This window comes from Harpia harpyja, chromosome 20 (genome assembly GCF_026419915.1).
Source record: "Harpia harpyja isolate bHarHar1 chromosome 20, bHarHar1 primary haplotype, whole genome shotgun sequence".
In the NCBI taxonomy this organism is placed as follows: Eukaryota; Metazoa; Chordata; class Aves; order Accipitriformes; family Accipitridae; genus Harpia; species Harpia harpyja.
In genome coordinates, this window is record NC_068959.1 from 12,854,902 (window position 1) to 12,882,542 (window position 27,641).

The 27,641-nt window shown below is 50.6% G+C and overlaps 3 protein-coding genes across 8 annotated transcripts in view; all 3 read left to right on the plus strand.

The window, feature by feature from the left end:
• The window catches only part of PPARGC1B (PPARG coactivator 1 beta), a 58,852-nt gene extending 47,893 nt beyond the window's left edge, over window positions 1-10,959 (plus strand). The window contains exons 12-13 of one of the 3 annotated variants that reach the window (XR_008232715.1): window positions 1,448-1,742; window positions 9,743-9,816. Coding sequence is in view for 2 of the 3 variants with exons in the window: in XM_052771907.1 (XP_052627867.1) it covers window positions 1,448-1,547; window positions 9,743-9,950 (308 nt within the window). In the remaining variant the exon portion in view is untranslated. Of the gene's footprint in view, window positions 1-1,447; window positions 6,705-9,742 lie in introns of those variants that run through there. The other 2 variants (XM_052771907.1, XM_052771908.1) reach the window with 2 other exon arrangements.
• Window positions 10,960-12,703: 1,744 nt separating this feature from the next.
• LOC128155041 (E3 ubiquitin/ISG15 ligase TRIM25-like) lies at window positions 12,704-19,420 on the plus strand. Its single transcript, XM_052816513.1, has 7 exons — window positions 12,704-13,384; window positions 14,020-14,115; window positions 15,186-15,419; window positions 15,530-15,552; window positions 16,551-16,693; window positions 18,115-18,182; window positions 18,336-19,420. Exons 1-7 carry the CDS (start codon window positions 12,749-12,751, stop codon window positions 18,759-18,761), a joined length of 1,626 nt encoding a protein of 541 aa, XP_052672473.1. The 5' UTR covers window positions 12,704-12,748; the 3' UTR covers window positions 18,762-19,420.
• Window positions 18,601-27,641, plus strand: LOC128155039 (E3 ubiquitin/ISG15 ligase TRIM25-like). Of its 4 annotated transcripts, none has more exons than XM_052816512.1 (8): window positions 18,601-18,689; window positions 20,466-21,009; window positions 22,903-22,998; window positions 23,575-23,808; window positions 23,924-23,946; window positions 25,134-25,270; window positions 25,721-25,751; window positions 25,991-27,641. In XM_052816512.1, the coding sequence occupies exons 2-8, from the start codon at window positions 20,566-20,568 to the stop codon at window positions 26,073-26,075; spliced, it is 1,050 nt and encodes a 349-aa protein (XP_052672472.1). In that variant the 5' UTR covers window positions 18,601-18,689; window positions 20,466-20,565; the 3' UTR covers window positions 26,076-27,641. The 4 variants fall into 4 exon arrangements, with proteins under 4 accessions (XP_052672472.1, XP_052672469.1, XP_052672471.1 ...); XM_052816511.1 differs by lacking the exon at window positions 18,601-18,689 and having other exon boundaries at window positions 19,736-21,009; window positions 25,991-26,022; window positions 27,237-27,641; XM_052816509.1 differs by lacking the exon at window positions 18,601-18,689 and having other exon boundaries at window positions 19,734-21,009.

The window sequence follows — 27,641 nt, forward strand, 5'->3', positions numbered from 1 at the left end:
ACAGCCCATCCTGTCTCTGCTGCGTTTCTCCACAGCACTGGACGCTTTCCAGCAGAGAAGTCCCTTCCCAGTCATTAGAGAAAGCAGTCAGCCACATCTCATTAGCCCAAGAGGTGATCTGGGTGGTTTGCTGCTCTGCAGGACAGATTCACTACACTGCACGTGCACTTTTGAGCCAAAATGATGGCACTGTAATGTGCTGTGGTCGCATTAACTCCTTCTGTGCTGTATGGGCTTCTGCAAGACCTCCTGTCTTGCTTGGCGACCGCGTTAGCCGGGGTTTTGCTGGACCCTGTCCCTCCCTGGGTGGTAGGGCTGCAGCCTGAGCTGAGGGACAGGAGCGAAACCCTGTGCTAGTCCTGCAAGAGAAATGTGATCCAGACTTCGCTCAGCCCTCATGACTGGGATCTTCAGGTGTTTCACAAACACAGGGCATTTATTTCTGTACCCTCTGCAAGGGGTGAAGTGGTTCTAGTATCCCACTTCATGCATAAGAGACTGAGGCCCAGAAAATAAAGCCCTAAGTCTTGACTTACCTGTAGATGCCGAGTCTGACACAAGTACTGCCTGATCTTTTAGCACCTTATAATATCTCATCTGCTCAGAGCAGCAATCCCTCTGACTTTGGTTGTGGGCGCAAATGCCCGTTGTTCATCTACATAAATCCCTCTCATTTTGGGCACAGAGAAGATAGGAAACAGATAGCACCCCATGATGAAGATGTTGGCACGTGGCTGTGCAGTGCTGCGGGGAGGGGGGCCAGAGCTGCCCCCCTGCATAGGAGAACCTCCCTCAGTGCTCCTCACCTGCAGATTGCTGCAAGGCCAGCAGTCAGCCCCGTATTGCACAGCCTGGCTCATTCCTAAAACCCCCCTCGCCCTGGTGCACGATGAGAGGCGAAGCCCACAGGCAGAGGTGAAATGCAACTGTGCCATTCACGGCTCATTCAAAAATATACACCCAAAAGCTGCTGTTAAATTAGGCAGCTTTATTTCTGGCATTTGCTGAATTTCCCAGGCTTTGCGGTGGCACTGTTTGTTCAGCTTCTGACGGACGGCTGGGTTGCAGGCAGGCAACCTCCTCCCCATGACCGGCACGGCTCCTGCGGGGACGGCCCTGTGTCAGCACCTCAGAATTCAGCTGCATCCCGCAGATTTTTGCGCGCCTGGAAACGGTTGTCTGTGGTGTGTGACCTGCCGGGCTGGGCACCGCTACAGCCCCTCTGCCCAACAGCTCCTTGTCAATGAGGGAGAGACAGCACCGTCCCCGTTCCCTTTCGCCATCACCGCCTCGGCCAGGCTGGCTTTGCGGTGCCGGGATGCAGCATGCCGGTAGCGGGGGAGCAAGCAGTGCCCTGGCGTGCCTCAGTTTTCCTCCTCGCCAGGCAGCGAGCGTGCCTAGTGCCCTGCTCCCTGACCCATCTGCCTTGTATCCCTGCCGTTCCCAGATTGCAGCGTGGAGGAGTCCTCCCCAGCTCCAGTGAAAAGCAAGTACGAGACCATGGATTTCGACAGCTTGCTGCAGGAGGCCCAGCTAAGCCTGCATCGGTAACAGCCTTAACCTTGGAGGAATACCTCAATACCTCAGTCAAGGCACTTCCAATATGTTTACGTTTTCAAAGAAATTATTCAGTCTATGGAAAGCGAGAGAGAGCGAGAGAGAGCGAGAGCACGCACGCACGAGAGAGAGAGACTGCTGTCCCTTCCGATCGATGTTTACATTGAACAAAGCTGCTTCTGTCTGTGAGTCCCCATGGTGTTGATGTCTCACTGCCACACGTTAGTCCCCCCCGCTTCTGACTGGTTGTTTTAGGGTGAGCCTAGGAGCCCCCCACCCCCTCTCCCCCCTCCTGGCCCCCCCAGTGCTCCCGCCGCGGAGTTGCAGCTGTGTTCACCATAACATTTTTTTGTCCGTAGTGTGTGATGATGAAATTGTTAATTGTGAATAGAATCAGGATTATAAACTAATTTTTAATAGAAGAAGAAGAGAAAAAAAGTATATACTTAAAAAATGTATTTATGGCTCAGATGTACTGTAATTCAGATTTATTGTACCGCTTCCTTGATTTTTAACTATGCACTGTAATGAGGCACTTGCCACTCAGCAAATGGGGGGTCAGAGCAGAGTCATGGAGCCAGCATTCACCCGTCGGCCGCGGAGGCGCCCGCCTTCCCTGCCGGCAAACCGGGGTGCTCGGCAGTCGCATCGGGGTCACCCACTTTGCTGTCAAAGCCATTCTTCTTGCTCGCGTGGCCCGAGTCCCCCAGCCCCCAGCCCGCCTGTGTCGCTGGACCCAGATGCTGAGCTCGGTCCTGGTGCGTGATGGAGCCGGCGGGCGGTGGGGCACGCCAGCCCCGTGCCATTCTTGCTGTGGGGCCGGGCAGCTTTGCAGGCATGAAGGAGAGGGGTGGTAAAAGGATGCACTGCCCGGGGGGCTGCCAGCGCTGCTCCAGCCCTCCGCTGCCTTTGGAGCCAGGAGAGAGGGGCCGGGGGGCCGGAGCTGGCCAGGCTTGATCCGGCAGGTCCTGCCGGCACAGCCTGGGGGATGGATGCCTCCGGGTCCCTGCGAGGGAGCTGGCTTCTCTCCGGCTCCTTGGGCAGCTGGGAGACCGGCCAGGCCGAGCGGCTTGCTCCCCGCTCGCTTCCACCCCCTGCAGAGCGAGCGGGGCAAGAAGATCTGTCTGTGATCCCTGCCCGGCAGCCAGCCCAAAATCCAGAAAGGCAGGGAGGCAGGAGCGGGGCACGGCAGCCGCGCCGAACGCCCACCCTGCCTGCGCTCTGCCCAGTACCTGATAAGCCATACACTTCCCCAGCACCCAGCTGGCACCCAGGATCTGTCCCCCATGCCCACCAGCGCCCTGTGGCATGCTTGCCCGCTCTGCCTCTGGCCGGGGGCCCTTGGGGCTGCCTGGCAGTGCTGGATTTAAGGCGTGCTCAGGCAGCACCCCCACGAAATCTGCTTGCAAACTTGCCCTCCATCTCCGGGCGAGGAGGGAGGGGGAGAGAGCCCACCACCGGCTGGAGCAAACCCCACCACGTGCTGGCCAGAGGCACTGTTTTCCTGAGGGAGCAGGAATCTGGCTGCTCCTCAAGCCATCGCCATCGTCTCCATTTATTTTTCAGGCCCAGAGACCACTAGGGATTCAGCCATCCTATGTAGATAGAATATTATAGCCTTAACTCTGCCAATAGATAGATTAGAGTCTCCTGGGGTCTCCCCTCAACATGACTTAGGGGTTTTATTCTCATTTCCCTGGCGTGGGTACTCTTTCGTCTTGCAGGGAGTGTGACCAAAGCCTCTGAAATTGCATGAGGTGCAATGCCGAGAGCGTGAGTGCTGCCGAGGTGGCCCTTGGCTCCGGGGCCATGCGTGCAGCTGGTCTCTGGCGGGAGCGGGCATGCCGGCAGCGCTGATACCAGCACAGTTACCTGGCTATTTCTCTCCGCTTTTGAGGGAGCCGTGGTTCTGACGACGACCAGCCCGGCGGCGCGAGGGCCCACGGGCCACCGCGGGGTTTGAACTGCGGGTCCCCAATCTGCCGCCAGCGACGATCACTGTCAGGGAACAGTCCTCGTGCCATTGCAGTCTCAGCAGTGAGGTTCGGCATCTCTCCTGCCACGAGCTCCCCCCACTTCTCATCCCACCTTAGCGAACACGAGTAGCTCTGGCCGAGACTGAGCATCTGCTATTGGCAATTGCCTCATTGTAGCTTTGCCTTTTTCTGTCCTAGTATTTCCTCACAACGATGATGTTTACATGTGATTGCTATAGAGCTTATGTAGAATGTATATAGCGACACATTTAGGGTGGGTAGTACTGTCCTGTGCTGTGCTGATGTTTTTCAGAAAACGATCAATCCAAAAAACCAACAAAAAAAAGCAAAGTAAGTGGAATTCTTCCATCTCCCGCTCAGCCGGGGGCACCGAGCCCCCACGGCCGGGCCCCGCTGGGGATGCATCAAGCGTGGCAGAGGGGAAGGGTTAGTGCAGAGCTGGGGGGAGCCCTCTCTTGGGGGATCACTCAGTCGCTTCCCAAGCATTGGTTTTGGTGTACCCAGATACAAAATTTCCCATTGTTTTCCTGCGGCTGGGCGCCCTGGGTCATCCCGCAGCCCCTGCCTGTGCCTGGCTTCTGGATATCAAGGCCGGTGCTCGGGAAGGGGAGGGCTCGTCCTGCACAGAGCCGATCAGTACTGCACCCGTAGGGTAGGAAGAGATGCAATAAGTGGTCTTTGTGGTGCCTGAAGCCTATAAGTGGGGTTGGGTTTTTTTTTTTTTGTTTGGGGTTTTTTCTTTTTTTTTTCCATTAAATTGGGATGGTTTGTTTTCCCTCCTCCCCCAAGAAATTTCTCCAGGACTTACGCACTATGCACAGAGGCGTGCAAGGCACAGAGGCACAACTGTGGCTGGGGCAGCCCTCTGCTGCTGCCCGCGCCTGCCAGCCCATCGCTGCAGCAGGGAAGAGCAGGGGGCACGCTGCCAGCCCCAGGGCTATGTGCTGCCTGCCCTGGGGGGCACGCGCTGCCAGCCCCAGGGGCTTCCCCTGACTTTTAGGACTGGGTGAGAGTGGCGGGTGTTCAGCTCAAGAAGCACAGGTCTGCTGGCTTTAGAATTCCTCATGCAGGGTTTGTGGTGAAAAATAAGTTTCTGCTTGATTTTTTTTTTTTAATATAAAGGTGTCTGTAGCTCACAGTGCTCGTGTCTGCAAAGGGGCAGGAAGGAGGGCTCGGGCACAAGGGGCAGGTGAGAGCTCACTCCCTTAGCGACCTGTGACTATGACTGTTTTGGATGCTATGGGGAAATGGGGCAGGAGGAAAGCAATGCCCGGGCACTGCGCAGGGAGAGGCAGCCCGCACCACCGGGAAAGCAAGAGGCTCCCAGCGCTTTGCGGGAGCTGCGGGGGCCGGGGAGCAGGGATCGACCCCCCCGGAGGATTAGCTTTATGTCCCGCCCAGCCTGTGGCATCATGGCAGGTGCATGCCCAGGCGTGGGTGCAGCTCAGAGCTGGGCACCCCGAAAAGGGAACCCTTGCACCCTGGTCCCCACGGCAGCCCCGGGAAGCTGCCCCCCGCCGCCTGCGAGGGCCAGGGCTGCGGGGTGGGTAGGAGCGCTACTTCAAAGAGAAACTGGGAGCAAAAGGGTATATTATGGTAGGCAATAAGTAAGGAGGAGATTTATTTTTTTAAAAATATATAACTATAGAACGTCCCTCAGTAGTTCCCTGCAGGTACTGTGGGGAAATGCTGAATGTCAAGAGTTTCGTGACAAAAAAGCCCCTTTGCTTTTTTTGCACAGATTTGCCCCAGAAAAGCTCATTGTTCAGGGTGGGGTACCAGGTTTCTGGTGGGAATCCCGTGGGTCCCTGGGGCTCCGCAGGAAGGAGCAAATGTTTCTGAGTGTCTGGGCTGAACGCAGAGGACAATCCTGGGTTTTCGGTTCAGTGCTGCCCCAAAGAAAAGGTTTATCCCAATTCCTACTCAGCACAGCTGGCTGGGCTGCACATCTTCTTTCACGAAGTGGCAGCTCAGTCACAACATTACAGTCTTGAGTGTCTGATTTCAGCACTGGTCCATGCAAAGGAGTGTTGCAATTGCAGACCAGAACTTTTTTTTTCTTTTTTTTTCTGTTTTGTTTTTTTTTTCTTTCTTTTTGGAGGTATGCTGAATACTGAGATACATTGTTGTTCATAGCTGAGCCCTGACACCCTTTCTGTTCTAAGCGTTGTGGCCCATCCCCGACAATCTCAAGCAATATAGAGCCAAATGCAGCCTTTGGGTTTCATTCCTCTTCCCTCGCCCACCCTGGGGTCAGGGGGTGGCAGCGGCAGCCTGGCCGCAGCACCCATGGCCACGGCCACAGCACCGAGCCGAGAGCCACGCTGCAGTAAATACGGAGTTGGGGAGGGAGTGTGTGTATGCATGTGAGAAAGAGAGAGAAAGATTAAATTGATGCATTTCTTGAGAAAGGTGTAAGAATTTCACCTAAAAAGGGGCACATCTGCTTTGTTATTTATAAAAAAAAAGCTAAATTCTGTCTTTTTCTTCTTTTTTTTTAAGTAAAAGGACACTGCTAGTAATTATTAGGGGCCAATTCTGCCTCCCTTCCTCATGCTGAGTAAGTACTACTTAACTCTGCAATTTCCTACTTGCAGAGTAAGTAAAAGTAGCAGAATTGATCCCTCTGTGATTAAGAATCAAGTTTTTAGTCTGGTTTTTTTTAATTGGTAGTGGTTTTTTATATTTTACTTAATTTTTTCCCCAGTTCCGTTCCGTTGTGTCCTTATTTATGTAATATACTTTAACCTTAAAAGATGGCATGGATTCTTATGCCTTTCCTTTATTATTATTGTTATTATTTTTAAAAAAGAGATTTATTTCTAGTGTGATTTAACTGTCTACCTTCTAAAACGAGAGAACGTTTTCTTGTATTTTTACATTGTCAGATTCTATAGTTTCATAGATAATTTAACCAAATCGCTCAATGTATTATCTATATCTATCTGGTGGGTATAAAAGTTCTATTTTAAATTGTGTAAATACTTCAGAACTGGCTTCTTTTTCCAGACTCCCCTGCCGTGGAGTTACTTGTTTACATCAAAAAGACTGTAGAATCTCTACGCTCATGTACTGTAAATAGTGAAGTGATCTGCCTATAACTAAATGATAACATATATACTATAAAGTGGAAAGAAAAAAAAGGAACAAGTCTGTGCTGCTAATACTTTAGTTTATCAGTGCAAGCCTGCTCTGGGAGGAGGTGTTTTGCTTTGCAGAAGGTGCTCTCCTGCATCTGCCTGGCCGGCAGTGGGATGGTGGCGGCACGGCTGGGGCCGGGGGGGTGGTGGAGCCCCCCAGCTCGCTCACATCAATGCTGCACCACTGCCAGGGATGCGGCTCCCATGGGGGAACATCCCTGTATATTGCTATTTTAAGTGTGGCTTCTTCCAGTTTAACTCATGCAGGAGAAGCCTGGGCTCCATACTCTGGACGTTGGGAGCGGTGCCACTGCCACAAGACCCGTCACAGAAGAAACCTCCCAGACTGGGGGAGTTAAAAATGAAGTGGGACATGCACCTCAAATTTGCTTGAGTGGGAGTAAGAGAGCAAAGGGCTGGATTCCAAGAAAAAGTGTGGAAAAGACTCCAGATGGCAATGCGGCAACCGTACGGCTCAGGATGGCACCTGGAGAGTCCCCCCAGTACCAGGAGAGCAGCCCCCGGGAGCCAGGCTGCTCTCCCAGAGGCACGGCCGAGGTGGTCGAACCACTGTTTCCCAGCACAGGGGGTCCTGGTGTCCTGGTCACTGTGGGAGCCCAGGCTGTGGAAGGGATGGGATGGAAAGCCTGGGGAGTTGGCAGCAGCATGGGGGCAGCTCCCCTGCAGCACCCGCCACATGGGAGCCCAGCGCCAGCCATCACCCCTGCGAGGGCTCGCCAGGTCGGAGGTGTTGCACTGAATTTATCCGGAGCATGGCATGGTGATGCTGCCAGGCGGGACGACCTCAGCAGCCCTAAAGGAGGAGGTCTGCAAGGTGCTGAGCTGTCCCAGCTATTTTTTTTCTGCCAGTTTGCACCGATTTAGGCAGCTGCCCTAGACCTGCCCGCTTCCAGCACAGCACAGCCAGAGGCAACCCAGCGCAGGTCCCTCTGCCCAGCCGTAGAGCCAGAACCAGCCTCCTGCCCCCAACCCAGCCCCTTGTCCCTGCAACTGCTGCACCCCAAGTGGAGACCTGATGGGAAGCCCATTTCCCTGCTGCTTTCCAAAAAAAACCCAGGCTTTGGGGCCACCAAACAGGAATATTTTTCTAAGATACATCAGGGCGCAGTGACACTGCCAGTGCCAGGACAGATTAAAACATGAAATTGCAAGGAGGAAATGTGGGGATGCAGCTGGGGCAGCCGGTGTCAGGGTGCCCGAGGAGGGTGCAAGCATGAGCAGAGGCACGGGAGCGGGGTCCCTGGCTGGCAGGGCTCCAGGATGGAGCGGGGGCACACAAAGGAAGGGTCTGCACAGAGGGACAGACCCGCAGCTGACGCTTGTCCTCCCAGCCTGACCTGCGCCGTCCGGCGCTGCATTCCCAGGCAGCTTCCTGGAAAATCAAGGACTGATGCTGTTGATGGAGTATTATCCTGCAAGCAGACCTAGAGACTGAAGGGAGCTGTTGGTGAGTCACAAAATCAATTCAGCAGCTCCATTAGTCCCAGCAATTACTTCTAGCCATTTGGAAAAACCCCAATGCAACAGTTTCCATTTTGGTATAACTTTGAGATAAAACAGCTTCTTTTCACACAGACGGGTACTACTTTTGTAGTAGCTTATATGGCTGCTCTCCAGCTGCCAGAGGGAAGGGAGGTGGCGTTATCTCCTGTACTGGACATACCATGCCTTGTGGGAGGGGAAAATAAGTCAGTAACGGGCTTTTGTGAATAGGGACAGCTTTTGTTGCTGACCTTGGCTGACCGGCACCTGGCTGGCAGCGTGGGCAGCAGGTAGCGTGGGCAGCGCACGCAACGCAGGCAGCAGGCACCGCAGGGGCTGCAGTGGGCAGTGTGGGCAGCGAGGGCAGGGTGGCAGTGCCCGCATCTGCCCGGCTGAGCTGGGCTGGCTGAGACCACAGCTGCCCCAGGCTCCACCGGCTCGGTGGGATCCCCCCAGCCCCACGGGCAAGGGCCCACAAAAAGGCCCGTGGGTGGGCAGGGGAGGCAGGGGCACAGCAAGGCAATGCTTGGAAATGCCACGCCAGGCTCGTGCTCCCGACTGGTGTGAAACCCCTGTTGCTTGGGATTTGTTTCACTGTCCTGGGCTGCCCTTTGGAGTTGCAGCTCCCACCCGAGCCCTGGGCAGTGACATCTGACACCAAATCCTCCTCTGGGCTCTTCTAGGCACAGGAGCTTCCAGCTCCCCGACATGGACTTCAGCTTCTGGGCCACACACAAAGTCTGTCCAGGAGGCTCTGGAGGTCATACTTTGAGTAATGTACACGTCTGCACAGTCTCAGCATTTATCAGTCCCAGCTTGTTGTCCAGGTCCATCTAGGTGTCTTTGCAGGGAGAAACAGGGACAGGTCTGGTTTCTCTGCTCCCTGCCAGCTCAGGGACCTCTCTGCCTCCCTGCCCACAGCAGCTGCCTGTGTGCCCACAAGGGATGCCTCCCAGCTTTCCTTCCCGCTCCCTCCCAAGCTTTGCATCTCTCTCCCTAAAGCACCTGCAAGCTCCTACCTCCTGTGCTTGCTGTGTGTCTTCAAATGCCAGTGGAGAGCTTTCTCCAGGTGCTGCTGGTTTTGGGTCCCGCAATCTCTGTTCCCTCTTTCTCTCCCCCTCAGTCCTTGGCTGGATACGTTTTAATTTTTCATGCACCGTCTCTGCCTCCAAATACCTCTTCAAACTCAGACTTGGACCCCTCATGTTTCTCAGCAGCCTCCTGCAGGTAAGGCGGCACCATTCTCTCCCCACCGGCTTTTCTAGCACTGACCCCGCTCCACTAAAACCCCACCACCCTGCTGACTCTGAGGGAGCGTTTCCAGCTCCTTATGTCTGCAGGCTCCTTATGTCTGCAGTGCACAGTGGGCCACGCTCGGTGGTGGCTGAACGGACCCTTTGATGACCAGGGCAACAGCAGCAAATCTGCCCTGGCAGCAGCTGCGATGGGTGAGGTGCTGGTACGGGGCTCTCAGGAGGCAGCCGGCTCCGCGCAGCAGTGCCGGGGCTGCCGCTTCTCTCTAAGTGTCTCTTGCTTCCCTTTCAGCTTGACGTCCACAAGGACCCCTCCTTGCTCCTGCAGTCGTGCTTTGATCACCACGAGCAAGCGGCTGCCCAGGCAGAGGCTGAGCACTGAAGGAATAGCAGAGGGCTGGAGAGAGCAGGGCAGCTCAGGTTTGCCGGGAGTTGCCCTCTGCCTGCCTGCTGGTCAACAGCCCGTGGAGCACAGGGAAGACATCTCCTCATCGCCTTAATAATAGCGATGGTTTTAGAGGAAAACTGTCCACACTGCAGTAGTGCACACAAGCACATGATGCCCTGGGCTCTCAGTAGCCCCCGAACCACCGAAGGCTGACTGCTCATGCACAACCTGCTAGAAGAAGGGCACAGAGAGGGGTTAGATTGCCCTGGAGCCTGGCATACGCTGCCTGTCATCTGTATCTGCTTGCGCTGGTTTCGGATCACTCAGAGTCTTCATTGCAGTGCATCTGCAAAATAGCGGTGTCTGCCTGCAGAGAGGCAGGGAAAGGATTTAGCTCGCCACTGCTAAATGGGCAAACTCTTGGGTGAAGCCCTGGCTTTCATCACCACCACCATCTCCATTCATCACTGCCAGCTACTGAAAGTCAGCTCCAGGCAGCAACTCAGCAGTCTGAGGAGAAAAGACAACTTGTGCAATCCCCCCGGGATGTGGGGCTCTCCCTCGCACACTCAGACAGTGGAGGGAGGGATGCTGCTCCGAGCACCCCCACTCCTGGGATTCAGCTCGCCTTCGAGTTTACTTCCAGGAAACAGAAGTCCATGTTTGCTCTAGTGGGTTTTTGCAATCAGTCAAAGCCAACCAGCACTGAAATACTGTTGTATTTAAAAATTATACAGAAAAATAAATGCATCTGGCAACCAGCTATCACTCTCTCCACAGTGCTTCTGTTATAAGCTCTATCCCTGCTACTTAATCTACCCTCTCTTCAATGCTGCCGGTGGGGGGGACCCCCACATCAGTGTAGCTGTGAGGCCAAAGGGAAGAGTTAAAAGGCCTGTTTGTCTGCAGCCATGCACCATTTTGCCATGCAGGCTGCCCACAAGCAGCCCAGGAGATACCAGCAGATTATTTACAGTGGCCATTGCCTGCAGCTTCCAGCATCTACTGGCTATCTAAACTCCTGAAGGAAATTAAGGAAACTAATTTTTCTTCAATGAAAGGATTAAGAACTTTAATTAATGAAGGGTAAAGAAAGATTTTAGGCTAGGCAATTTGCAGGCAGCATGTGCAACAGCAAGGCTGCAGCTGGCCGCAGCAGCATGCAGCGGTAGAGCAGCAGCTTGTCTCAGCCTGTGTCTGCGAGCAGGGCACAGCAAGTAACCCAGAGCAATTCACAAAATCCCCACAGGCTCCCGTGTGGAGCAAGCCCTTCTGCAGCCCTCGTAGGCTCCAAGCAGGTCAAACAGAGGATTTTTCCTGTGCAGTACCAGGTTTGGGGGTTGGGATACACACAGCAGCATGGCAGTCAGCTGGTGCCATGTGCACTAAGGGCAGCATTTGCAAATGCAAGTTCTGCCATGCTGGAGGAGGTGGGGAAGGGCAATGGAAAGCAGCAGGTTCATGTGCTTTGGGGGAACAGCAAAGCCAGGTGAGCACTGCATACGGTGTTAGTCATGTTCGAGACAGCTGTGGAAAAGGGATTAGCAGTAGCTAAGTGTGAAGCCCCATGGAGGGGAGAAAAAATAATGATAAAGGACACAGTGGTTAGGAATGAGAATAAGAAACATCACTTAGAAAGTACAGCTGACATCTGAAACATCCCCATTCAGTGGGCCGAGGTCATAAGAAAGCATTAGGGAGCAGGTAATAGGCAGCAAGCTGCAAATGAGCTTGTGTTCTGATACGGAGGGAATAATTCTACCTGCCCCAGGTGGGTAGCATTATGTCAGAGAGGATTGAGAGGGAAATACCATCAGGAAGAGATTTATATGATGAATTCTTGTAAAATAACCAAAATAACTATTGCTTCTCTGGGCATGTAGCCAGGTACAGAGTCCTTGCCTGGACAGTGGCTCGGGAGTCCCACTTGGTTCAAGTAATATGTGTTTAACAAGTCCTCAGGAACCCAGGAGCAACCAGAGCAGCCCAATAACACCAGCCTTTGCAAACACCACAGGCAGCAAGGTCTCTGCCACGGGGGACACACACCATTTTTTGCTGGGACGGTTACTGACAGCGTGCTTTGTGCCAACAGCTTTTCAGAAGCTTCTAAGAGTAACGGGACAGGGAGAAGAGGGAAAGGAGTAGCTTTTAAAATATTAAAAATAAGTTGCCTCCATCCCTCTCTCTCCCCTGCTCCTGCAATGAAGGAGCCTTTTATTCCCTCCTGTTTCTAGGAGAAACTAAGGCTTAGCAACTCCAAGGAGGAAAGGAGGGAGCACCCCCGAGCAGAGCCCCCCTACAGGTCCCGGAGGAGGGCTGGGCCCTGCTATGGCCACCCAGCCGGAGGGCAGCGGGGGAAACTTCCTTCCTTCCTTCCTTCCTTCTTCCAGCTTTCTCCTCCGCGCTCAAACGCCGAGGGCAGGCGAGAGCCTGGCCAGGCCCGGACCGCTGGGCGCAGGGGCAGCCTTTAAGGACGGAGGATCGCCAGAAGCCCTCTCAAGACACGCCTACGCGAGGACCGGGACAGAGAAGAGTCGGGCGGGGCGCAGGCGGAGGCCGGCGGCCCCGTTTCCCGGCCGCTGCCCTCCCCGTGTCGGCAGGGGTGGGCTCTTCGCCCCGCTCCCCCCCCCGCGGCGGCCGAGCTGCCGGAGCCGGAGCCGCCTGCGGGCTGGCGGTGCCCCGCGGCGGCCGGCGTGGCGGGGGGCCGGCGGGCAGCGGCGCGGAGGGGAGGGCCGGCCTTGCCCTCGCGAGGCGGGAGGAGGCGGCGGCAGCGCCCGCCTCAGGGCGAGCGAGAGCCGCCCCGGCGCAGCTGCTTTCTGTTTCTTTCCCCCCCCTGCGCAGCTGCTGTTTCTTCCTCCCCCGGTACCCGCCCGCTGGCCGTCGGCCCTGGTTGTTCCCCCAGGCACCATGGCCGAGCCGGGTGCTGTGGCCGGGCTGGAGGAGGAGCTGACCTGTCCCATCTGCCTGGGCATTTACAGCAACCCCGTGTCCCTGGGCTGCGGTCACAGCTTCTGCAAGGCGTGCGTCCAGGAGGCCCGCAGCCGCCGGCACTGCCCGCAGGACCCCTTCAGCTGCCCGCTGTGCTCCGCCCGGGCAGACCCCGCTATGGAGCTGCAGCCCAACGTCCAGCTCCGCAGCATAGTGCAGAAGTTTCTGGAGGCTCCCGCTCGCCAAGAGGAGGAAGAGCGCGAAGGGCAACGTGAAGAGGAGGGGGAAAGTTTGGGCCAGCGAGACGAGGTGATCCTGTGTGATTTCTGCCTTCAGGAGCCCCAGCCAGCCGTGAAGACCTGCCTGAGCTGCGAGGCCTCGCTGTGCCAAGCCCACCTGAGCAAGCACAGCACAAAGAGCCCCCTGAAAGACCACGTCCTGATGGAGCCCTGTGATGCTCATCTTTTGGCTGAGAGGAGGTGCCCCCAGCACGGCAAACTGCTGGAGTGCTACTGCGAGACGGACTCGGTCTGCATCTGTGTGCTGTGCTGTGTCGTTAGCTCCCACAGGAAACACAAGATCACCACTTTGGAGGAGGCTTTTGGCCAAGCGCAGGTAAGAGGCTGCCAGGACAGCAGCCCGGGCACGGATTGCGCTAGGAAAACCGCTGGGGTCTGTGGCGTGGAGAGCTGCCCGCAGCACAGGGATGAAACGTCTCCCAAGTTTCGGATCTGCAGACACAGGATGGGGCTACATCTTCATCTTGGGATGTTGGGCTTTCAGTCCTAGTTTTGCCCTAGATTCCCTCTGGGCTTGCCCCTCGGGATATAAAGCAAGATGTTATAAACACTTTCCTCCCATCCCGAGGAGCCGAACTGGTCGGACTGAGTGCTTGTGGCTATGCTTTTAGTCCTCGGTGCGCTTTCAAGCCAGAAGATCAGCCTGAGCCGCATTTATGCGAAGAAAATTAATGACAGTAACAGAAAGGAAGCTGTCAGCACTGAAAGTAGCTTTATGTGTGGCTATTGCACATGAACAGTTTTCAGTTTCAAAATGTCTTTCCCATGCTCGTAATTGTGGTATTTGTTCGGGGTAAAATCTTACAGTAAACCTTTATGTATTGATTTGTCCTGAGAGCATGCAATGAACAACCTTTTTGCAGGTCTGGCTTAACCCATTTCCATAAAATTGCTGACCTTGTGCACGTATGTCGGTCCTATTCTCATACCTCCCTCCGGTTATTTTTATAGAGTGTTCTTCCTGAAACTCTGGAAACAGTGAAAGAACACGAAGCTGCACTGAATCAAAGCATAGCAAATCTGCTGAAACAAGAGGAGGAAGTAAAGGTTTGTTCCAGGTTTCCATATCGCTTCGGGATGGTTGCATGCTGGTAGCTGATGAGATAAGGTTTTCTTTTGCGCTTCCCCAGATCATGGATTCCGAAGCTTTTTTTAGTTCCAGGGTGGTTTCTCAGATATTTTCTAGGTTTCTTCTTTGAAGGAGGAGGATGAACAACTTTCTTATCAGTCTGGCAAGTACATTCATTGTTTGCAAAGGACCTTTGACCTTGAAAGTTGCTGTTAAGTCCATGCCTCCTGATTGGTGGGTGGTGGTTGCTTTTTTTTTCCCCAACATTACTCAATTTGCAGACTCTAAAATACTTATGAAAAGGATACAGACCATGTTAGAGTGATGTTATTTCTCTTTACAACATGAAATCACTTTAGGTTAGTCTGTGGTTCTAAGAAGTTGGTAGGAATGAGGTTAAAAGATTGCCCCACAGTGTCTGGTTTTTGCTCCCAGCATGCAAATACCTATCTAAAAGCTCTGAAAGAGCGGGGAATTTAATGCAGGTCTCCAAATCCTCATTCATTCTGCTTAGGCAGAATTGGCACTTGCCTTCCTCCACCAGTAAAAGTGATGGGACTAGAAGTCCTGGCACTGGGCAAAGGAAACGTTCCCTTCAAGTCTGAAGACAAAACTGTACCTGTGGGCAGTGTGTCCTGTCTGGCAGTGTAGCTGCTTTCAAACAGTGAAGGAAGCTTGGTGGAGGCAGTAAGCAGAGAAACTTTTTCCTCACCCGTCCTTAAAAGGACCAAAGGCAATGTATCCATAGAAAAATATCAGTGCAGAATAAGGAAATACATGTATAGTGGAAAGTCTTCAGCAAGCATCGTGCAAGAAGCACTACTTTTTCATCTTTTTCTGGTCAGGTGCCAGATGCTGGGGACGGCCGCTTATGTCACTTGGCCTTTCTGCTGTCAGTGGGACATCTTGGTTTGTTGTCATATAGAGAGGCACTAAGTTAGTAGTTACTTCTCTCAGCCCAGAAAAGACCAGGCTCTTTCTGAGTGAGAGTTAGTGTGGAAAATGTAAGATTCAGTCCCTAACAACTTTGAAAGTGTTTTCTTAACAGGCTAAGGAGAGCCTCCTGAGGGATCAGCTGGAGAGCCTCTTCAAAGAGATGTGTCTGCAGCTAGATAACAAAAAAAGAGAGGTCCTGAAAGCTCTCAGTCACTACGAGGAGCAACAGCTTTCTCAGATTCAGATGGAGGTACAAAAACACAAAGAGGAGAAGGATGCAGCCAGCTGCGATATACAGGAGCTGGAGGCTCTGAGAGATCAGAAAGACTTACTTCTTTTCATCAAGGTACCTAATAGCATCTCTCTTTCCAGAGATGCTCAGCTCTTGGGCTGGCAGTGCTTAATTCTGGCTGGCCTGCGCTGTGCTTAATTCTCCTTTCAAAATGTCTTTTACAGAGTTTTGCAGCGATTCAAGCCAGGTAAGCTCTGCCCGAGGTGGTCTACTATTGCATTACGTGTTGTTTCAGGTGACTGATAGTCCAGTGGTGCGGGTCTGCTAGCCCAGCCTGCGTGCACTGCAGGCCCACAGCTCCCTGGGCTTGCCCTGGCTGCCCCTTGGGCATGCTGACTGCACATTCTGAGCCTGGCTTTGTCAGGGACCTGGAGAAGCCCCAAAATATTAACAGAGGTCACATGTGACTCTTCATATACGACATGGCTTATTTTTCTGTATCCTCCGCACCCGTTCTCGAGACCCGTTCTGAGGGCAGTTCCTGAATATTTAGGTCCCTGGCTGGGCATGCAAAGGATGGATGAGCTTAGATATCCTGAGTTGGACTCCAGTTTGCATTGCCTACTGCTTGTAAGAAGCAAATGCGGCAGGAGCCGAAACATGCAGTGAAGTCATGAGGCTACAAAGTTCATGGTTTTTCTCCTGAGCTGCTCCCCCAGTGCCTGCCCAGTGCTGTTCCTCCACCACAGCCCACCACTGCATGCACACAGGTCCCCCAGCCCGGCCTTTCCCCAGCCCTGCATTTCAGGTGCAGCAGTTGCCCCTTGGCTGTGATAACACAGCACTTCTCGTTTGCTGTCCCAGCATGCCAGCGGTTGCCGTTGACACCTCATTAGCTCCTTCTGTGGGGACTTGAAGACTGTAACCAGAAACATGATGCTGGGGTCCTTCCTAGCAAAAGCTGGGGCTGAGGTGGCTGAGACAAGGTCCTCTGGGGACAGATATTGTCCATGGAGTGAACTTCATCCTAACGATGTTGAAGAGATCTGGGGTTCTGGGAAAAGACCTGTCAGAGGGAGAGTCCCTGGTAAAGCTGCAGAGGGAGGGGATGATAGAAGCTGCTTTTCTGTACCTCCCAGCGAGGCTGGGTGTGGAGTGGGTGACGCAGTTGTTGGCTCAGGGATGGGCTTGGTGATGGTTTTCTGATGACTGGCTGCTCTTCTGATGTCTTTCTGCGTGTTTTAGGAAACGCAAGCCACTTACTAACAAAGATGGTGTAGAACTGCCAACGCCACCCATTATTTTGGATAAATTAACAACAGACACTACTCTAAGGCTTTTCCGGCAATTCCTCTCAGACATGCAGTCCTTATTTGAAGTACCACCTGGTAAGTGATCATGTCACTATGTGACAAGCAAGACGGAGAAGCTAACAAAACATGTTTAAGAAAGGACTGTAATAGGACACCAAGTACGCCAAGTACCTCTAGAAGAACTGATTACTAACATTGTATGATTATTTTCACATATGTGTACATAGAAGGGTGCTTGTCCTGGTCTTCAGTGCTTTGGGAACATGCCTTGAATACATCCTGTTAAAATGGGCTCTGGGTGAAGAAATGTGGATGTCCTAGGAATTTTCTGGGAGGATTAAGAGAAGAGAATAGCAACACCTCTTCTGTCTGTAGCATCACTTTGATTCAAAGCATGGGGAAAGTTGTGAACTCATCACAGCAGTGCCAGGCGGAGTTTGTCTTACGTTGTAAATAATCTACTCTTTCTATGTAAATAATTCTACTCTTTTGTAAAGTTTTGTAAGATCTACAGTCACGGTGCTGTGCACAGTGGGATGCTTTTCCAACTGCGTTGAAAAAACTAGGGTTCCCTTGTTATTGCTCTCTTGATGGTGCTTGAGCCCTTGCTGACAGTCAGCCTAGGGACAAGACTGAGAGACAGCTGGGGTGGGAACGCTCCGTCCAGAGCGTGTGCGACAGTGTGCGATGTGCACACCTAATTGGCCACCGTCTGCACAGGCTTGGGTACTCTAAGAAGCACACTGTGCTAACGGCCACTCCTGAGTTCAGTCTCTACCATCCCTGTAAGCATAGTCCAGACCTATTCTGGCTAAAAAGCCTTAGATCCAGGTTTTCCTAATTATCTATGCCATCTGATCAATTTTGGTTAGTTGCCCAAGTCGCTGCTGCTGTTTCAGTTTCCTGGAGGAGTAACTTCCGGAGCAGAAAATGCCATAATATCAAAATGCATTATGTGCAAGAGAAGGTCTGAGTAAAAACATTCTGCAAATTCCTGAGTGTAAAATTAACTTAATGTGACTGGCCATGCCAGGAATTGTTGAGAGTTCTAGAAAATAACTTCTAATTATGCTAAGTAAATAAGCATTTATAAAATGGCTGTGCTGCTGTTCCCAGATTAACTTCCATGTACGAGAAATGTGTGAAGTTTTTAAAAATGCTTAATGAAGGTCTGCAGGACAATGATGGAAAACTAAAATCTAAGAGTTGCTGTAGTTTGAAACAAAAAGCAAAAAGACACTCTAAAATTGTGAAAGAGCAGCATTTCTTGAAATGTGATATCAACCTCCTTTAGAATTACATAGGAGCAGCAGAGAGGTGCAGAAGGTGTTTCAGTTAACATATGCTTTTAATGACTTGGGTGGGTTGGACTTGAATTGGATGACTTGGATTGACCTGGATGACTTGGATTGGGAAATCCAGCTTTCAGCAGTGGGGATGTATGCAAATCTGCACAATTATCTGTTAATCATAATGTGTTTTTTTTCTTTCTATAGTTCAGGAACACCTGACTTCTTCAATGCATCCAGGAGATATATTTGCTTACAATGCCAACGTACTCAGTGTACCCTCACACAGTTCTTTCTCCTTTGGGGTATCAGATCCACCTGGTGCCATCCCACACGTGAAGAGCAACCAGAGCTTCTCACAGGGCTATCCTCTCCACTTTGGGGTATCAAATCCATCTGGTGCCATCCCACACGTAAAGAGGAACCAGAGCTTCTCACAGGGCTATCCTCTCCACTTTGGGGTATCAAATCCATCTGGTGCCATCCCACACGTAAAGAGCAACCAGAGCTTCTCACAGGGCTGTCACTTCTGGGAGGTGGACACCAGCAATGCAAGCTGTTGGAAGCTTGGAATCATTAATCACAACTTTGAGTGCTACCTGCAAATGTCTCATGATTCCCTCCGTGTGTTCCTAGATAAAACAATGATCTCAGCAAAGGGCTTCCCTACAGCCCTCAAAGTGGTCAGGGTAGAGCTAGACTGCAGAAGAAATACACTGTCATTTTATAATGCGTCTGTCAAGGATAGAGATGCTGCTGAGAGCCTCAGGCTTTTAGAGACAGTAAGCATCCCTTCAAACTATCCTGCCTATGCTACTTTCGGCATGCTTGACGGCTCTTTGAAGCTCCTGTAGTGATGTGGCGACAAGGTGGTGGTTTGTGTTTCTAGGCCTAGGTATCGAGACGGCTGCTGCACGGAGGCTGCACTAAGCTGGCATATTAGAAATTGGATTTTGGGCTGCTGTGACAGCTCATCTGTGTGAGAGCAAGGCCTCTCTGGGGTATATCACAGCACACTACCGCTTACTGCAAGAGCTCCTATCATATTTGTTCTGCTAATCACAATGGAAATACCGTTAAGTTGTGCTTTTTTGCTTGGCTGTATCAAATGCTGTGTTGGCTGCATGTTATTAAAGTAATTCAGTTTGCAAAACTCAATGGCAATTTAGTTTATAAAAAAGTTGACAGCACAACATTAACTGCTACAGAACTAAGCAGCAGCAATGCTGATCTTTGCTCTAATGCATCAGCTTTTACCTCTGCCCTCCTCCACCTGTCCGGCCCAACCTAAGCCATCTGTTGCAGAAGCAAAGCTGGCCTGGGAGGCAAGTAGACACTAGGCGGTAAGACACCTGGTTTCCTTTGCTCTCTGCTGCTGTTGTCCCCTGTGAGCGTTCTGATAAATCAGTTACCTACTTCTTGCCTCAATTTTAATTTTCTCCTCACCTATGCAAAAATGTCACAGCAAAGGGAGTAATAAAGAGGGAAACTCCTGTGCCTTTAGTCTGTGCCATATGGGGCCTGGATTACTTCGTTCTTATGGTTGTCCAAACACCTTGGAGATGATATTCCTGCCTGCTGCCTGTGGTTCTGCTGCCTTCAGACAGAGCCAGGGTATTTGCATGAAGAAGTCCAGGCAGGAGCTCTTCACCCCAGCGGGGACAGTGAAGGACCTTGAGGGACACTACAGTTTTGCATATGCTAAAAGAAATCCTTGTTCAGTCTTAGAATAAAGTGGCTGTCTTTTCTATTTTGTCTTTTATACACCAAAATGATACAGAAAACCATGCAGGTAGATTTGGTTGTCCCAAATGCACCTGCAGTGGCTGCTTAGGTGGTACGGGTGCAAAGCGAGATAAGCAATGCTCGTGACGTGGTATGGGGATATTCCTATCCTAGAGTGCCTTTCCCGAGCGCCTTTCCCAGTGCCCATTTCCCTGTCAGCTGGCTGCAGGTAGGAGACCAGCCTCAACAAGTCCCAGTAAAACCTCCCCGTAGGTTCTCCCTATTTTACCTTTAGGGGAGCATCTGTAACTGTTGTGGAGAAGAACCAGGCAAAGCAGAGAGAATTCCTGGCTTACCCCTGCCAGGCTCATACTCTTCTTGTCCAGGGTTTATCTTTAATTTGCTGCCCCTGGCATGGGATGGAGGATTTTTCCAGGAGGGCAGAGGGCTGTAGAATTGTCCATCCTGTGCCCTCCCCAGCACCCCCTGCTCCCACCAGCCTGCTGGAGGCTCACACACGGAACAACGCTGCCTGAGACCAAGGGCAAATGTCTGAAAGTGGCTGCCACAGCTTACAAGAGCTGTTTCCAGGTGGAGCCCGGGACGGGGAGCGTATCTCTGCCGGCCTGTCACAGAGCAGAGAGGAAGGACTTGCAGCCTGTGGGCTGGGTCTCCAACCAGGGCACGATGCCAAGAACATCTTTTTAGTTTCGTTTCTCGCAGACTGGTTGACGCACCATTTCTGCAGCCATGGCAAAAGCAAAGGAAGAATTTGGAGGGGGTGCCAGCCTGGAGGACGAACTCAGCTGTCCCATCTGCCTGTGTCTGTACAGGAACCCAGTGTCGCTGAGCTGTGGTCACAGCTTCTGCAAGCAGTGCATCCAGAAGGCGCTCGGTGCCCAGCAGCAATCCAAGACCCCTTACTCCTGCCCCATGTGCAAGCTCCAGCTGGGGCCCATCCTGGAGCTGCAGAAGAATTTCCAGCTGTGCAGCATCGTAGAGGCATTTCTGGCCAGCACTTCCAAAGGACAACAGGCCGAGGGCTCTGCAGAGGGGAAGGAGGAGGAGGAGGTGGTTCCCTGTGACTTCTGCCTGGACTGGTTCCAGCCAGCAGCGAAAATCTGCCTGAACTGCGACGCGTCTTTGTGCCAGGCCCATCTGAACAAACACAACGCCAAGGCTTCCCAGCAGGACCACATGCTGGTGGAGGTGGGCGCAGGCGATGTGGCGGAGGGGAGGAGGTGCCTGGAGCACCGCAGGCTGCTGGAGTGCTACTGCCAGGACGAGGGGCAATACATCTGCACGCTCTGCTCTATTGTGGGCTCCCACAAGGGCCACAGCATCATCACCCTGAAGGAGGCACATGAGAAACAGCTGGTAAGGGGCTCTCCTCTCCCCATGGCCCTCGCAGGGTTTGCTCCAAACTCCTGACCTGGAGGAAGGGGGGAAGCCGCAGGAGGAGCAGTAAGGCTTTCACCGGGGAGTGGGGACGGGGGGTGAGGGCAGGCAGGCAGCAGCTGGGGGGATTTCATGTCCGCACCCAGTGGGGACTGGTACGTTGTGCTGGAATTTGCTTTTAACTTCCTTCTTTGTGTTGCCAAAGCAGCCTGGCAGGCTAAGCAGAGGGAGAAGAGCAGAGGAAGGTGTTTGGGGCTGACCAGGACAAGGGTGGGTAAATCCTGTAGCGTGTGTCGATGGGGACATGCATGCAGGAGAGCAAGCAAGAGGCAGGCACAGGGCTGCCCGTCCTGTGCAGCCCCAGGCAACTGCAAACTGCCGATGACAAGTATATTCTCGCCTGGGATTAAGAAGTATTCCTGCAGGGATTAAGAATTCTCTTCCTTCACAGAGCCTCAGGGACCCCACTACTGCTGAATTTTGGGCTGGGAAACATGTTTTCCCACTCGAGGCCCTTCCCTCTGGCTCCCTCCTCCCTCTGCCCTAAGTTTTGCAAAGCCAGCGTCCCAGCAGGCAGAGACATGGGGCCTCGACGTCCCTGCCTTTGAGTCCAGCTGCTGTCCTTGAAATGCATTTGCTATGCTCACTCACTGCCTTGCATTTGAAATTTCTGGGCTTAATGTAGAGCCCAAGCAAAACACCCTGCAGGAACCCAGTGCATGGGCAGGAAACGCCTGGCTCGCTCTGGACCTCAGGACAGGTCACAGTCTCCTCGGGAATTAGCAGGAAGCATCCATTGCAGTTATACTTATCACAAACTAACTTTCTCCCCCAAGTTATGTGTAGAAAATTCAGGGCTGCCAAACAGAAGTGGGCTGTGTAGGATAGTAGCCAGTTCCTTCATCCCTGGAGCTGGTAAAGGAGCAGCACTGCTCTGCCTATGGGGAAGCCGTCTCCATGGATAAGTTGAGATCTCAGTTGCATATTCCTCTTGGTTGTCTTTTTTAAACTCCCCAGGATAGCCAGGGAAATCTGGAATACAGCTCTTCAGGAGGAATTATAAAAAGGTTTTGGTGCAAGGAACCTTGGTCAGATTTGATTATTTGTCTTTTAATTTTCCAAAAATTAAAACTTTCCAACTGTGACAACTATCTCATGGAAAACCTAAGCTTTCTGGCATAATTTTTATTAAAGAAACAGGAATCTGGCAGCTATGTCTGCCATGGCCATTCATGGGTGCTTGAGGTGTGAAAACACTGCTGGACGCAGCCAGGAGCAACCAGAACCGTTCAGAGACTATCTAATCCCCAAAGAATGAGGTTTAATGTCCTCTCTAAAATGTGTTATCGTGCAGTATAAGAGCACTGAATGACTGTGGTATCCATTAAAATAAACAGCTGGGTGAGTAAGCACTGCTGTTTCGCTGATCTTCAGAAAAGATGGTTGCTTATTACCTTATCCTCAGATCCCACAGCTGCTGACAGATGTGAAAACTAAGGTTTTGGATCACATTAGGCCCGTGCAAAGATTCTGGCAGGAACAGAGCTTTAACAGATAAAGTGAGATTTATTCATTTAAAGTGAAATTTACTTATTCAAAGGGAAAGTTGTTTATTAACCTACCACATAGAAAGTTACACATATAAAAACTAAACATTGCCTTGAAAGATTTCAAGTTCATATCAGTTTTCTGTTACGCCCTAGCTTTATGAGGAAGCAAGTGAACACAGTTTACTCTAGGACTCACTGGTGAAAGTGGGCAGGTAGAAGGCACCCATGCCATTTCACCAGCTCCACAAACCGCCCGTCTAGTTTAAACCGACCTGTGCTTCTTCCCTGCTATGAAGTTCAATGCTGTCTTTCCTTCTGCTAGGGTGAACTCTCAGACACTGTGACATGGCTGCAGGAACGTAAAAGTGCTTTAGCTACTGCCCTAGAAGAGCTTCAGAGAAGCGAGAATCAGCTCAAGGTTGGTACCCAGACCATCTTTCCTCCATAATTTCCCAGAAATAAGTGACGGCAACTATACTGTTAGAAGCAGATGAAAAGAAAGAGATATAGTCCAAAGTAAGGAAAACACTGGTGTAAGAAACTGGCAGAAGCCAAGCTTTCTCACAGCCTCCCAGCATAGCTCCACAGGAGGAAACAGCTGGGAGACTGTTGCTTGTGGTTGTGGAGACTTATGCTATGTGGTTGCATAGACAAGGCTGCAGGACTGGCAGGCCACAGATTGTACATATCATTATGTATTTTTTAAGTTTTCTATCAGTTAAATAAAAGAAAACCAATTTGAGTCTACAAGTGGGATTTTCAGTGTGTACCAATACCGTTCTCACATTGCTAGCTGAATTTTATCTGATTTTGTTACTATATCAGCATTAATTTTCATAACCCTCTGTTTAATCAGATATTCTAAACAAATGCCTATTGCCCGCTTCCTTCTAAAGCCAGTGCAAAGGATAGATACAATCCTAATTAATAGAGACACTAAGCTGAAGTGTTGAGTTCCCAAGCCAGTGCACCATTTTCTTATCTGTTCATTTAGACCAATACGAAAACAGTGACTTCTCAGCTGCAAAAGCTGTTTGAAGAGATGAATACAGAGATGATGCTGAAAGAGAAGATGATCCTGAGTGACATTCAGTTCAATGAGAAAAAACAACTGGCAGACATTACCAAAATGAAGAAGGAAATGGAACAGAGGAGAGATGAGGCTGCGCAGCATCTTCAGTCTTTGCAGAAAATGAGAGAGCAACCAGATATTTTCCTCTTCTTCAAAGTAAGCAGTGGCATTCTGCTTTTCTTCATGAATATGCCTATTTCTCAGCCAGCTGCCCTTTCTGGAAATGGCACTAACTACTTTTTTCCTTTTTTTTGGGCAATCCTGTTTGTAGGAATTTAAACTGGCCATGGACAGGTATGTTCCACCTGAAAACACTTGTTTTCTTCTTTGAAAAAATATGGTGTTGATAACTGGGATCAAACCCCGCTGCCTGTGCTCCTCTGTCCTGGCACCCTATGCTGCAAAGCTGCTCCCTATTCCAGCCGAGCCAGAGGGCACCACGTCCACACTATTAACGAGGATGGAGAGATATCTGCCTGCTGTTCCAGTGGTCCCTTTAAGTTTCAGTTTCCTTGGCAGCTACATGGTTGCTGGATTCTGATGAAAACCACTGGCTTTTATTACCAGAAAAATGTTTTTATCAGAGATGAAGCCCATAGGGTTCAGTTTACAGCAACACTCTCTTGGATGCGTATTGGTGACACTCCTGCAAGTAAGTCCCAGTGAACAGCCGTTGGCTGCAGAGGTAACTGGCTCATTTCCCACCGATCTTTGCTTCTGCTTGTGGACAAGCTGAATAGCTAGACAGATTTATTATCCTTTCTCCTGCAAGTGACACATTTAATTTATAACTTCTCACTTCCTAATTGATGCCTGGGTGTCAGCTGTAATGCAATGGCGCAAAACCACACCAACAGTAAGTTACAGAACCACAAGAAATTTTGCTGCAGCACTAAACTCCCCAGCCGCATGAAGGGCTAGCTCAAACATCTGGCTGGATTTTAAGGTGTCATCTCTGTAACTTGTACAAATAAAACTGAGTTTGAACTTGGATTGTAAGGATAACTTTGAATCACCATGTACCTAGGGGCTGTGCTGGCAGCAGCACAGTCCATTACTCACAGCTGTGCTGCAAGTCAAAATCTAGCCTGTGGGATCAAAGTCATTTTCCAGAAGCCTGGACACCATTTACTATGTTTGGCATTTTCTTTCTGTCACAATGGCGGTTGTGCTCGAACAGTAAGCGCCTGCCTGCAGCAGGTCAAAGCACTATTCGCACAAGGGTATTAGCAAAACACCTCCCCCTTTCTCATTTTTAGCATTTGAAAGTTCCCGTCCAGGTTTGGTAAGCAAAAGGCATTGCTAAATAAATAACAATATATAACAATTGCAATTCACTTAACCTTATCAGAGAGCTGTTTACCTGATGCTTCATGTTGCCAAAGCACCCTCCTCTTTGTAGTGTCCTTCCTAATGAAGGAGTTTGTTAACTTTTTAATGCTAAATGATTTTCCTTGGTGAAACGGCCGCTTGCACCCTAGGGTTGCGAGCCAGAATTTCGGCATCGGCAGGATGGACGTGGTGGTAGTGCAGCTGGATCAGGCCAGGATCGACCACTACCGACGTCTGACGATGGACTTCATGAGTCGCCTGGACTCGCTGCTGCAAGGCGTGCACAGTGAGTGGTCTGCCCCGACCCGCTGGCCATGCACCGCTGACCCCGGGCGGAAAACAGCAAGCCATGGGTTTCAGTGAGCTGGGCTGGTGGCCACCGAATGCTGGCTCCTTTATACGGGGCGTGTGCATGGCCTTGAGAGGCTGATGAGGATTCAGATGGGATCTTGGGGGTGTTGGAGAGGGGAGGGCGAAGGGGGCAGAAGGACTGTTTCGGGGATAACAAGGAAGAGGTCTGCTCCTCACCAGCATAAGGCCAGCTTCTCCTCTGTCTGATGTGCTCTCCTCCTCCCACCTACCTCCTGAATCTTTGGGTGCTCAATCATGCTTTCGAGAAACGTCCTCTTCGTTTGCCTTTGTTTATCTCCGACCGTGACATCCAGGGGCACAGTACCAAGTCCCAAACTTCTATGCATTGCCAGCTTTGTAAAACATTCTTCTCCATCTTTCTTAGGTGAACTCGCCAACCAAATTAAGCGGAACAGGTAAATACTTTTCTTTACTCACAAAACGTTCCCTGCAAATTTCTTCAACAGTTGTTCGTTTAAGGACCGTGTGTCCTGTGCTCCTCTGCTTCAGTCTCAAGGAGAGCCAAGCAGAGTCTAGAAGGCTGTCCTTCATCTCAAAAGAGGGGGTCATATCCATTCATGTCTCTTATTTTGTTATTAACATGGTGTGATTTGTGTTTTATGAGGCACTAACATTCAACACTGTTTCTTTACAGTGGGGCTTCAGATACTGGTGCCTCTTCAAACTGTAAGTGTTCAAAAATACTAGTTACTCCTCAGGACTCTGGCCTGGGGCTGTGAATCTGGCAGAGAAAATCTCGCACCTAAAAATGTGAGCAGCATTTTGTTGCATGCATCTCCTCTCCTTGCCAGAGGTGAGACCAGCAGGAGTGCAGCCTCAGGGCACAGTTCTCAAAATCTGCAGTGGGCAGAAATCTCTGGGAACTCAGCAGAGAAATCATTTATCTTCAGTGTGAGGGAGAGACTGGGTTTGCTTCAGTACTCAGTAAAAGTCTGAGCCTGCTCCTAGGAAAGACCATGGAGGGGTTCTCACCAGCTGAGCAGAAGCTGGAGCAAACCCAGTGCCTGAAAGGATTCCCAGACAAATCCAAATGCTGCAGGAGATATTAAATCTGTAAACAGTGTTTCTCTTCAGATAGCACTAGTCCAATGCTCAAATAGATTTCTGCTGAGTACAGTGGTGTGTTTTTTCTACAAGCTCTTTTGAAGAAAACTTTTTTAGAAGTTGTTTGGAAGATTTTTTATATTTTTTAGTTGCTGCAACTAAAGTTCAGTTTGCAAACAAGTTTTTCTTAATTCATCAACTCAAAATAAAATCCTATTTTCTTCACCACTTTTTAATTTTTGGAGGGGAAAAATATTCTCTTCGGACAAGCATTTCTTAGGGACAGGTTAATGGTCAATTTTACTTCGGAAGAGATGTGTTTGAGAACAGCTGTTCAATCGGGGCATTGAGCCTTGTATGTAGCCTTGCCCTAAAAGCAAACATATTTGTTTTACCAGACATTTGAAAAACCAGAAGAAAATCTTGTTTTCTTTTTTCAATAATTCATGTAGCTGATAATGGATGGAAAGCACAAGAGGCATGCAGTGCAGGCAAGCGATTAAATGGAGTTTTAATTACACAGCTCAGCTTAACAATACAGTTGCTTTCATTTAACATAATACCAGCCTCAAATCTAGAGGTATATTTTTAAATCAGTGTACATGGCCATTTATTTGTCTTGTGAGCTCAGTCTTCTACAGACATATTAATGTCTGTGTTCTATAGAGAACCAGATACTGAAACAGGGGAGGGAGAAGAAATATTTTTATATTTTTTCTGAGGCAATGCAAAGCTGTACTTGGAAGGAACTTGTCAAATATGTTATTAACATAGCAATAAAATATTACTTTATTATTACAGTAAGTGAAGCTTTTCTATCTTGTGTATTCCTACAGCACAAAACCAACCGAAAGGATCAGCGCGCTTCAAGTGGCGGATGTGAACAAAGTGTATGGTCCACATATGCCCAGAAGTAAGGGGAGGTGAAAAAAAGAAGTCAGAACTGAGATGGAAGGACAAAGTTAAATACTGTAAAAAAAGTCCTCTGATAATGGGGACTGGCCAAGTGTCTTGACCTCTCCAGCATACCTGCTTTTAAAAGCAATTCTGCAGCATATGCAAATTTAGAAAAGAAGTGCTAAGATTTTAATATGAACGTAAGAAAATCTCCAACTGCTGCTGGCTTCCGGACTGTGGACTATATCATCTCATGGTACTGATGATACTTGGGTACTATTAATTGTGGTGACTATGTTGTCATTATGTGGTTGGATAACCAAATAAATGGCTATAGATACAGA

What these genes read in the sequence shown, in the direction of transcription:
- LOC128155041 (XM_052816513.1), top strand. Translation starts at nt 12,749, where the DNA reads ATGGCCGAGCCGGGTGCTGTGGCCGGGCTGGAGGAGGAGCTGACCTGT. An exon ending in CTTATTTGAAGTACCACCTG is followed by an intron (nt 16,694 to 18,114) that starts GTAAGTGATCAT and finishes TTCTTTCTATAG; the next exon opens with TTCAGGAACACCTGACTTCT. An exon ending in ACAATGCCAACGTACTCAGT is followed by an intron (nt 18,183 to 18,335) that starts GTACCCTCACAC and finishes AAGAGGAACCAG; the next exon opens with AGCTTCTCACAGGGCTATCC.
- LOC128155039 (XM_052816509.1), top strand. Translation starts at nt 20,383, where the DNA reads ATGGCAAAAGCAAAGGAAGAATTTGGAGGGGGTGCCAGCCTGGAGGAC. An exon ending in ATATTTTCCTCTTCTTCAAA is followed by an intron (nt 23,809 to 23,923) that starts GTAAGCAGTGGC and finishes TCCTGTTTGTAG; the next exon opens with GAATTTAAACTGGCCATGGA. An exon ending in GCTGCTGCAAGGCGTGCACA is followed by an intron (nt 25,271 to 25,720) that starts GTGAGTGGTCTG and finishes CATCTTTCTTAG; the next exon opens with GTGAACTCGCCAACCAAATT.